The following is a 12,139-nucleotide window of genomic DNA, read 5'->3' on the forward strand; positions in this document are numbered from 1 at the left end:
GTAAACCATGAAAACAATATATATAATAATATATATAACGACTGCTTGTGGTTGAGGACTAGAACTTCGAAACAAGTTTTCAAACTGCTATCATGTTATATGAGATTCATAGTAGCCTAAGGGTTTTGTGAGAAATCCTTCTGAATCGCAATTTCCATTCAAGAGCATTTCTCAAAGATATGGACTTTGACTGTGTCCGCGAGTGCTCGCACATCTTTTCTTCTGCAGCTTTAGCGGATTTTAGTGACAGGAGTGCGAACATGTCGGGACATGCCCGTGTGTCCCAGCGCGCCGCACACTGTAGCGCACCGGGCAAATGTGCCAGTCACCTTCAACCGCAAGCGAAACTGGACCGAATCTGCCCAAAGCCACAGGAGACGATTACTTTAATGGGACAGAGAATTAAGTGACTGCTGAGATTTGTCCCTGCTGCAATGTAAGTGTGGATGAAACTGTCCCTAATACGTGACTTGAGATTCATGATAGCTGGTGCATTACTCTCTACTTTTGTATCGTAGCAGTGCGCCCTACTTAGTTCAGTTTGACCATTTTAACTTTTCTTGTATTTTATGCCTCGGTTAGACTATTCCCAACAGATCTTTTAACTGAGGTATTTTTGTATTAGATGGCACCTCGATGCGCGCTCTCGCTTGATCTGTTTCTCTGTGTTCTGATATCTGGAATGGATAAAAAATGAATGGACATTAATCTTTATTATTGAAACGAACGCAAATATAGCTGAATCTTGGCTAGGCTGCACTGCATGAAACGAGCGAAAGATTTTTCCTTTCTCCTTTTTGGGGGGTTCAAGCATGTAGTACTGAAATCCTATAGTATTTTTTCCCCTTTGCAATTAATTCGCTATATTGAAATGGATTGTAAATTCTAAGGAAAACAATCTACTCAGTATTTTTTGAAAACATAATAGAAATATATAAAATTGTATTATATCGTTATTTAGATTTTTAATTCTTATTAATACGGACTGTCTAATGTATAATGTTTTTGTACTTTGAAAACTATAGACATTCGAATCATTAAACCTACATTTTCTATTTAAAATGTATATTTAAAATAATAACAAAAATAGAAATAAATCCATAGATAGGCCAGCCTATATTTAATTTATATTTAGATCGAATTTAACCCTGAGCTTTGATTTTCAAATTAACTTGAATTCAGCGATTACTTCTGAGGAGTACACTGTAGGAAAGGGCAGCTATAGTTGTCATAACTTTACTATAAAATGTACACAGTATATGATAATATAGATGGTACAACAGAAAGCCTCATAAAGAATCAAGAGTACATGGCAGAGGCATGAAACATGGTCTACATTTGTGTATAGACAGTGCACAGGGTCAAACACACAACTCTTAAATAATTTAATAAACATTAATTAAATGACAGGAAATGTAACACAAATGTACACAAATCTAATTTTATTTAAAGTTTCATGCAGGGATTTCTGTGAATGTCCTTTTACTGTATTTTACCATAAATTATAATAGTTTTTATTCCCCAAAACCATAGATTCACAGTATTTTACGATAAAACTACATCATTTTTAATTAATTTACACTTTTTCTCTGTATACTTACTGCCAATTAACAATTAAGAACTTCACTGGCAGTATACGGTATTTTACATTTAGACCTCATAGTTTTGAGTTGGGTGTATTGTAAGCCAATGTTTGCATGCTGTATTTTTTAACTCTTTCTTTTTCCTTCTCTTAGAAATGGAATGGATTGCTCGATGGACGAATATTACAACGGTGGACAGTGTCACAAGTGCCCACAATGTCCACCTGGCCAAGAACTGAAAGAGGTGAGAGAAAGAGCGATATTGGGTGTGAGTGAGTGTAAGAACTTTTTAGATTAAAATATTTTCTTTTTGAGAGCACATAGACTTTTCAGTGCTTTGGATCTTAACAGTGAGGGAAAGTGACATCATTTCCTGTATCTTACATAGTGGGAGATAATTCCACTAATTTAAAGGCAAAGTATGGTATGGTAACAAAGTTGACGCAAGATTTACGGACACACATTTTTATAAAAATCTTTTTTTTATTTTTTTTATAATGTTGTAGAATTAGGATAATGACTCTTTGCAGCAAATGAAGAAATCATCTTCATTAGTTTGACAACAAAAGTATTGCAAATCATGACAACACAAGTATTGCAAATCATCACAACACATGCATACAACAAAACACGCTGCAAATCATCATAACACATGCATATAACGAAACGCGCTGTAAATCATCACAACACATGCATATAACGAAACACTCTGCAAATCATCACAACACATGCATATAACGAAACGCACTGCAAATCCATCACAACACATGCATATAATTAAACGCACTGCAAATCCATCACAACACATGCATATAACGAAACGCACTGCAAATCATCACAACACATGCATATAATTAAACGCACTACAAATCATCACAACACATGCATATAACGAAACGCACTGCAAATCATCACAACACATGCATATAACGAAACGCACAGCAAATCATCACAACACATGCATATAACGAAACGCGCTGCAAATCCTCACAGCAAATGCACATTAAGAAACAATCAAGCATTGCAAATTTATTTTCATTAACCTTGAAATTATATTTAGCTGAGGATATTAAAGTTAGCCATCTTAAGTAACGTTTTACATTTAATAATGTAATTATTCAGCTTATTTATGCTAATAATATCCAAAAGATAAAAACAATAAAAAAATAAAAAACCTCACCTTTCAGTTCACCAACAACTCCACTGACCAGTAGCCACTGCACGACAAGCAAATCCCAACTGGGTCCGAAATTTTTTGGGGTCTCCTTGAAACATTTCCATTGTGGTCAGTGTTATTTGCAGCAGGATTTGCAGCGTTTCTTAGCGCATTTTTTTATATGCATGTGTTGTGATGATTTGCAGCGCATTTCGATGTATGCATGTGTTGTGAGATTTTGCAGCGCATTTTGTTATATGCATGTGTTGTGATGATTTGCAGCGCGTTTCATTATATGCATGTGTTGTGATGATTTGCAGCGCGTTTCGTTATATGTATGTGTTGTGATGATTTGCAGCGCGTTTCGTTATATGCAAGTGTTGTGATGATTTGCAGCGCATTTCGTTATATGCATGTGTTTTGATGATTTGCAGCGCGTTTCGCTATATGCATGTGTTGTGATGATTTGCAGCGCGTTTCGTTATATGCATGTGTTGTGATGATTTGCAGCGCGTTTCGCTATATGCATGTGTTGTGATGGATTTGCAGCGCGTTTCGTTACATGCATTTGTTGTGATGATTTGCAGTGCGTTTCATTATATGCATGTGTTGTGATGGATTTGCAGTGCGTTTCGTTATATGCATGTGTTGTGATGATTTGCAGCGCGTTTCGTTAAATGCATGTGTTGTGATGATTTGCAGCGCGTTTCGTTATATGCATGTGTTGTGATGATTTGCAGCGCGTTGCGTTATATGTGTTGTGATGATTTGCAGCGCGTCATTATATGCATGTGTTTTGATGATTTGCAGCATGTTTCGTTATATGCATGTGTTGTGATGATTTGCAGCGCGTTTCGCTATATGCATGTGTTGTGATGATTTGCAGTGCGTTTCGTTATATGAATGTGTTGTGATGATTTGCAGCGCATTTCGTTATATACATGTTTTGTGATGGATTTGAAGTGCGTTTCATTATATGCATGTGTTGTGATGATTTGCAGCGCGTTTCGTTAAATGCATGTGTTGTGATGATTTGCAGCGTGTTTCGTTAAATGCATGTGTTGTGATGATTTGCAGCACGTTTCGTTAAATGCATGTGTTGTGATGATTTGCAGCACGCTTCGTTAAATGCATGTGTTGTGATGATTTGCAGCGCGTTTCATTATATGCATGTGTTGTGATGATTTGCAGCCCGTTTCGTTATATGCATGTGTTGTGATGATTTGCAGCACATTTCGTTATATGCATGTGTTGTGATGGAATTGCAGTGCGTTTCATTATATGCATGTGTTGTGATGATTTGCAGTGCGTTTCATTATATGCATGTGTTGTGATGATTTGCAGCGCGTTTCGTTATATGCATGTGTTGTGATGATTTGCAGCGCGTTTCGTTAAATGCATGTGTTGTGATGATTTGCAGCGCGTTTCGTTATATGCATGTGTTGTGATGATTTGCAGCACGTTTTGTTATATGCATGTGTTGTGATGATTTGCAATATTTGTGTTGTCAAACTAATGATGTTTTCTTCATTTGCTGGTGTTTTTTCAGATGGCATGTGTTTTCTTAAGTTGCAGCGTGTTGAGCTCTCTCGGCCACTGTAATATAGTAATAAAACACAGTAATGATAATGTGGCTTTTTTTCAAATAAATGATGAAAAATGGCAGAGCCCCAAATTGTGGACTATTTAAACATAACTGTAGTATCATATCCCTGCCACCAGAGGCTTACACATGACCTTAAATGACTTGCAAACAGGGCAAGGTTACAAAAGCTGTGTTTTCAGAAAAAAAAATTGACTCATCCAATGTACTTATCTTGTTACTCATTATGTTTGTGTGCTTGTGGGCGGTTAGGACTGTGGTTATGGTGTAGGAGTGTCAGCAGTGTGTGGCGTATGTGAAGTTCGGTGGTTTAAGGAAGTCTGGGGTTCTCACCCTTGTGCACTGTGCCAGAACTGCCGCAGACTCAACAGACACCAAATCAAGCACTGCACACACACAGACAATGCAGTGTGTGGAAACTGCCTCCCTGGGTGAGACTTTCTCACACATACACACAAAACAACCTTTATGACACATGATGTTTATAGCTGATAATTGTGATCAACCCACACACGATTGCATGCAACTTCACACCCAAAACTTTATAGACTCTCTCACACACACCACTGTATCGTAGTTTTCATACCAAAACCTTTTTTTTTCTCTCTAATGAAAGTTTCTACAGCAAAATGCGACTGGATGGACAAGAAGATTTGGAATGCCTTCCATGTGGCCCTGCACCCTTCAGAAACTTGCAGTGTAGCCGTGAGTGCCATACTGATAAATACAACTTACACTAGCATGACATGAAAACAGAGACAAAGGATAAATGTTTGATATCATTATTTAATTACATTGGAATTGAAACTGGGAATCAAAAAGAATCAGAATCGATAAGCAGAATCGGAATCGATCAAATCCAAACAATACCCAACCCTACAAATAGGTAAATAAATGTAAAAATCCACTGTCTGTTTGTTTATATGCATCAATTGGATCGGTGTTAACAGTGAGAGATGTTGAGGGAGGCATGACGCTAAACTTTGGCAGGATTAATTTGGATTAATAAAAATTTGGATTAATAATCAAGCGTTAATGAGAAACATTTTGCGGGAGAATTTTTCTCAAAAATTAAAATTCGAATGCCAACCCACCTAACAAATATTAGAATAATTTAATATTCTGGTCCAGCCCTAATGCTAAGTTGTAGCAAGCACGATGCTTCTGTGCCATGGATATAAACATCCCTGTCTTAACTAAACTTAATATGTAACTTTGTCATTTCTAAATAAAATGAAGTGCAATATCTCAGTTATCACCATTAACCAGACTAATGGCTTACCTCAAGATTTCACAGTTTATAGCTACCAGACATTTCTACTGATACACGAGAACAAAAAGACAGTGCAGCGGTTTACTTATTTATCTATTTATCATCCTATCTTATATTTTATCGTGCTCTTTATGTCCATAACAGAGCGCATCTGGTGGCACATCTGGTCGCACAGACTGTGTCCCATTACTATGATTACAGTATGAGAATTTTCTTTTTTGTGTGAACTATCCATTTAAGACTGACTGTTATTAAAGATTTCCACATCCCGAAACACAAACCCATGTTAATGTATTGTAAATAAGTTCATTCACATTCACCCTTTAAATTCATGCATTAAAGACACTCTTTCTTCACGTTTTCATCCTTTAAAATTTGTGGTACTCTCTTCACCCCTGCCTGCACTCATTCTTTCCATGCTCTTATCTGAGCTTCAGTTCTTTTACTTCTTTTTCTCACTGTTTTATCTCTATTCTCTCAATGTGATTATGCGTTAAGTAAGGGAGAAGGTATTTATCCAGCAAGGATCAGTCAATGCTCTTTGAAAGTGCTCAGCATGGACTGAGCGTCGATCCTCGCTGAACCCATTGCATCACGGATTGACAGAGGTCTTTTAGCATTCTGCTGATCAGATACACCACCAGCAACAGGAAGAGGGGTGCTTAGAAAGAAAGGGAAGGCAACAGAATAAGGCAGCTGCAAGTGTGGTTTTAAAACCAAGACTCATTTAGATTTACCGTGCTATTGATTTGTAACCCTATAGTTATCAAGTCTTTGGAATCTGTTGATTGTGTTTTAAAAGAATAGTTTACATAGACAACAAAATTCCATCAGGATTTATTCACTCTCATGTCATTCCAAACCAATACCGTGCTGCAAAAAGTAGATTATTGGACTTGTGAGAAATATTCCAAGCAGCCACACAATTTATGTAATGAAATGGAGTTGTTAATAACCTTCCTCTCCAGTGATCACTGAGTAAATAATAATTTACTCAGAATTTTAGAATGGAAGTTGATATTGGTAGTATGTGTTCTAATTGATTCTTCCATTTTTAGGTGAAGCAGGGACTGGTGTTGCAAAAGCCCAAACCTCAGCACCTCCCGTCCAAAATGTATCATCCATGGTGACCGCTTGTGCAGCAACGGCTATATTAACAACCGTCCTATTTACAATTGTGTGTGTCACCTACCAGACACGGTCTTCACTCAGGAAAACATGCAAACGTATGAATATACATACACTGAATATACAGTACATACAACAGTAATCCACTAAATCACAAGGTGTGGCTTAAAACGTAAATAACTCACATTTCATTCAACCTCTACTCTCAGGTTGTTTATCACCAGTCAGTAACGGTCACCGTGACAGTGACGCAGCTTCGGTTCCAATGACAACCCTGCACACAGTGATGCAGGACGCAGAAGTAGACACATCAAGTAAGTGTGCATGACAGGCTGTGATCGAGTTACAGTTTGATTACAGACACAATAAGAATGTGATGTAAAAAAAAGAAAAAAAAAGAAATTCCACCTAAAGATCACAATGGCAAAAAAATGTTTCAAAAAAAGAGATTCAAGCTATCCACTATATGCCATTTTCAAAATGGCTTTCAAAATGTGTTAAATGTAAAATAATTCTCTCTAGTGCTCTACCTAACTTAAAATTGTAACGGTTTCGTACTTCAGTGTGTTACAAACATAATTTTGGTGTCTTTGGATAGAAGACCCTTTGGGCTTTGCTTTTTATCAACCAAATTTGATAATGCTCGAAAATCTTAAAAGTTATAGACACTGAAGTTGTTTTTTTTACCTCACATAAATATTTATTTATTTGATATAAAAGTACATGAAATCAGTCCGGGAGCAATCTAGAAAAGTAATGGGTTGAAATTCACATCTCAGAAGTTTCTATTTCAAATCTGAATAAGACATCATGAAAAATGACCCCCCCCCCCCCCAACCCCTCAAATATACAAAAAATATTTACCAACTCTATTGAAGGCTTCTACAAGCTATTTAGTCAGTAAACATACCACTGCATAGTTTTATTTTTCCAATTATAAAACACTAGACAGAAACTTAGACATCATATAAGTGATTTATTTGAGCACTAGAACAATAAAATAAGAAGTATTTGAGTAAGAAAAATAAGAATAATAAGAAAAATAAAACAAGATTTAACTTTGTATGCCAATTACAGAAAATCCTGACATTGCTTGAAATGCAGCATTTACAATGAATTACAATGCAAATAAGTGCTGAAGTGCTGATGGCCACTTATACAGATGGTAATAACACAAATGTGCCATAAAGTAAATAATCCACTCTCTCTATTCATATATTTTTTGCGTCTTTCTCTGACTATTTTAAATATTTCCACACCTTCGACATCTTTGCTCTTTTCAGCCGTATAATTTCAGTTGCCGAACATTAGGGTGCATTCCTACAGAGAATAATATATATATATATATATATTCTCTGACACTTTGATTCTCAAGTAAATTTATCTTGAGTCATGTATGTTAAGATATAATATTTATGAAGAAATATGACACCAAAATCATCAGTAATTACAGTATTTATAATATGTATTTGTATATGTATTTAAAAGAGAGAAAGAAAGAGATGTGATGATTGTGTGCCTGACTTGTTTGGTCTGTGTTCTATAAGATCCTTGCCTGCTATTGAAGCACCCCTGCACGCTTAATGACATCACCACCAGGATGACCACTGATCTTGGCATGCATAGGTGTGAGGTTCTTCCTCTGATGCAAAGCTCGTCCTGCACAGATCCTGCAAAGGGAGTCATCATGCAGGCAACAGAAACACCTGAAGTTTCTTCTACAGACTCGTGCCTCTCCAGCCAGCATGTCATTCTCACTCTGGTAGGAGGACAGTCTGCAGTGAGGCCCTGCTGTGCCGTAGAGCAGCGAACAGCCTGGGGGCTTCATGCTCCTGTAGAGTGCACTGAACTGGACCTTCAGTATCTCTCCAACGCCCCGGAGCTCCACACATTCAGACCTTCAGACTTCATAGCCAGAAATATCCCACAGTGCCCTCAGGCCTGATTCTGCAGGACCTGGGGGGGAGAGAGCGAGAAGAGAAAGTGGAAAAGGAGATTGTTAACGTGAAGAGAGATCACAGCTGCAAACGTACAATTATGGTAATGAGACACTTAAAGAATCAACATTCCACTCAAAACATATCATGTGAAGTTCATTGAAATAAGTGTGCTACTGTGGTTGTCTGATGTTTCTGCAATGTGAGAAACAAGTGCTTATTAGCACAAAATGGACATTAACTGGAGAAGGGCAGAGAAAAAAAAGATCTTCATTTGCCTAAAAAGTAGCAATTAACAGAAGTAACAATCAATGTTTTCTTCAGTATTTGAATGTGCGTCTGAGTGAACTGGATTATCAAAGAAGTAACAAAAAAATGTAAAGTGGGACTTGGTTCTATCCATTGGTTCTTGATTGCTTGTAGATCATTCACAAGAAGATCAATAACATATATTCAGATTCTGAATTACCATTTAAAGTTTAGAATCCACAAAAATAATTAAGCAGCACAACTGATTTCAACTTTGATAATAAGACATTTTTCTTAAACACCAAATGAGCATACTAAGTTGGTTTCTGAAGGATCATGTGATACTGAAATTTTAGTTTTGCCATCACAGGAATAAATTAAATATTAAAATATGATCATTTTTAATTACAATGATATCTCGCAGTTAAAATTTTTACTGTATTTTTATCAAATAAATGTTGACCTTAGTGAGCCTTAAAATACCTCTTTCCAAGAAATGTAAAACTCAAACCACCAGTGTGCAGCATCCACCTGAACGATGCGACGGCAGCCATAGTGCGCCAGAACCGTCACCAAACACCAGCTTATTGGTGGAGAGGAGACAGAGCGATGATGGTTAGAGGCCAATGGGCAAATTTGGCCAGGATGCCGAGGTCACACCTTTATTCTTTTCGAATAACATCCTGGGATTTTTTATGACCACACAGAGTAAGGACCTCGTTTTAACATCTCCGAAGGATGTATATAAGAACTATACTAGACCTGCTACAAAAGCCATAACTGGAGTTTATGGAGACTTGATGGAGACTATGCTTGATTTTGCTTATCACTGGATTTATAACTAACTACTTTTACCATTACTGATGACAGCCTCTAATTTGCTATTTACTTTACTTAAACTTTTTGGAGCTTTGGACTGAACAGTAGTATGCTGCCGGGCAAACCAAACTGACTTGTTCCTAAAAAGTGTGCCTAAACTTATGCCTAAGGTGATTGGTTAGCAGGCTCAGTGTGTTTGTGATTAGCTAACCACCTAGTACACATTGTCCGGAAACGTCATGCCCCCTTCCCATTAGGGGTAGTTGCATGTTTCTGGGGGTGTGTTTTATGTAAACATCGGGGTTAGTGATGTCACAAACCCAGGAAGAAGCTCGTTGTAGTCCCTACAAGCAGTTTTTTGTAGTCCATAAACAGCAAAAGATCTCCCTTTGCATTGAACTCCAAGCGTCGTAACTTTGCAGACATTGTTTTTGCTCTAACAGCAACATTACACACTTACTAAAGTTCAAAAAAGGAAATCATAATCAACCACCCCTTTAAATTTAACTAACAGCATGTGTAAAAACAAATATGCTGGGGGAAGGGAATTCTGGCTATCAAAGGTTGTTGTGTGAACCCGTCTTGCTTAAGAATAATTATCCTAATCCTTCAGGTCTTCGATGTGGTTTAGCAAAATTAACTATCAAAAATGAAACAAGCAACAACGTGGTTTTGCGATATTGCCTTGATAAAGATCGACATTATTGTGGCCCTTACATTCCACTTAATAAATGGGTTTAATATAAATCAGTTTTTCTGGCTGAATTAAATTAAATAAGCACAGGATGTTTTTGAGAGTGTTAAATGCATCTCTCCAACACTATCATAGCCTCTATAGCCTGTTAGTGCTCCAGTGAAGCTTGTGAGCATGTCAATCAGATTTCTTACTTTTTTTATACTTTTGCCAGTGTGATAAAGCACCTGTGCACCTCTGTAATTTTTATACACACAGAATATTCCAAACTTCAGTATTTTGACAGGATTTAACAATATTTATCCAAAAACACAGTTACACAAATTCAAGTAAACGACCACTAATGTACAGTAAGTTAACTGCACAGAGGACATGATGTTATCGATACTCCTAAGATATAATTTAACCTCATTACAACCAGCGTGTGCAAACCTGTCTTAAAACATGTGCATAATAAATCTTTGAAGAAGACTGCATGTCCCCTGAGGAGCGAGAGCTATTGTAAATAGAAGTGTTATCGTGTGGGCAAACGGCAGTTCTTTAGTCATTAGGTGTGTCTGTGAATACACAAAAATGTTTTTGAGGTGGTTTGGTGGACAGATGCAGATGGGATGCCACAGGTACCACAAAACTTTACAATATTGCAATGGATATTCGGCTTGACTCTGTCCAAACTGGTTTTTAAACTCCATATGTGCGGCCCTCACTTCACAGGCAAGTATAAAATAATGCAACAAAAATGATCATTCTGAAATGAAGATTAATACATTCTTCTCCTATTTTATTCTGAAGACATTAAAGTGCTTTTTTTTTATTTTTTTTAATAAAAGCAGTTTTGTTAGATCTAGCCTATTTCCTGGGTAGTTTATGAGTTGGCATTTTAAGTTGCTGGGAAGGAGGCATTGTAATGACCTCTTCAAAATGGACCTCATCCAAAAAGGCATCAAAAGCAATTGTTCATCTTTTCGCACCTTAGATAAAAATTGCGTTTCATTTGTAAAGCTAATTAAAAAGCTTGAACATGTTAGCATTTATATGTGCTTTTTCTTGTACTGTAAAATGTTGCTAGTTTCTTTTTTGTATATTTTACTGCACATATTTGTAGCAAGTATGCCTGGATTTTGTTGTGCTAAACATTTATTGAGCATTGTTTTGTTAAAAACCACACATTCATTGTAAAATATATATCAGAGTTCTATTTTTTTTTAAACAAAAAAAAAAAAAAAAAAAACTAATCAGTGTTAAATGTGGTAAACTGTGTTGTATTGTAGTAATAGTAGGATTCTTTTTCTACTTTAAGTTGAATGTGTTCTTAATGAATCAGGTATAGTATTTTGTGGGATAATGCAATGATGCTATTGTTGCCAGTGTTGTTTTGTTCAGGATATTCCAAATAAATTGTTTTTCTACTTTTTGTACTTGTCAGATCTTTGTATATTTTGCATCAGTACATCAATGCAAAGTGTCGCCTAGTCAGTGTATAAAACATACAATAAAACAATTATTTGGGTAATAATAATAATAATAATAATAATATATATATATATATATATATATATATATATATATATATATATATATATATATATATATATATATATATATATATATATATATATATATATATATATATTGATATAAGTTGACCTTAAACATTTTATATATCAAACTGAAAATCCACAAGCTGTACTGAAAGA

At 36.1% G+C, this 12,139-nt stretch overlaps 1 protein-coding gene across 1 annotated transcript; it reads left to right on the top strand.

Moving 5' to 3' along the window:
* The first annotated feature begins 221 nt into the window (after positions 1-221).
* LOC127957006 (tumor necrosis factor receptor superfamily member 27) lies at positions 222-11,643 on the top strand. The gene is made up of 7 exons (XM_052555337.1): positions 222-436; positions 1,737-1,827; positions 4,595-4,773; positions 4,959-5,047; positions 6,674-6,841; positions 6,953-7,057; positions 8,291-11,643. Exons 2-7 carry the CDS (start codon positions 1,744-1,746, stop codon positions 8,686-8,688), a joined length of 1,023 nt encoding a protein of 340 aa, XP_052411297.1. The 5' UTR covers positions 222-436; positions 1,737-1,743; the 3' UTR covers positions 8,689-11,643.
* Positions 11,644-12,139: the final 496 nt, after the last annotated feature.

The sequence above is a fragment of the Carassius gibelio genome, chromosome B5 (genome assembly GCF_023724105.1).
Source record: "Carassius gibelio isolate Cgi1373 ecotype wild population from Czech Republic chromosome B5, carGib1.2-hapl.c, whole genome shotgun sequence".
Taxonomy (NCBI): domain Eukaryota; kingdom Metazoa; phylum Chordata; class Actinopteri; order Cypriniformes; family Cyprinidae; genus Carassius; species Carassius gibelio.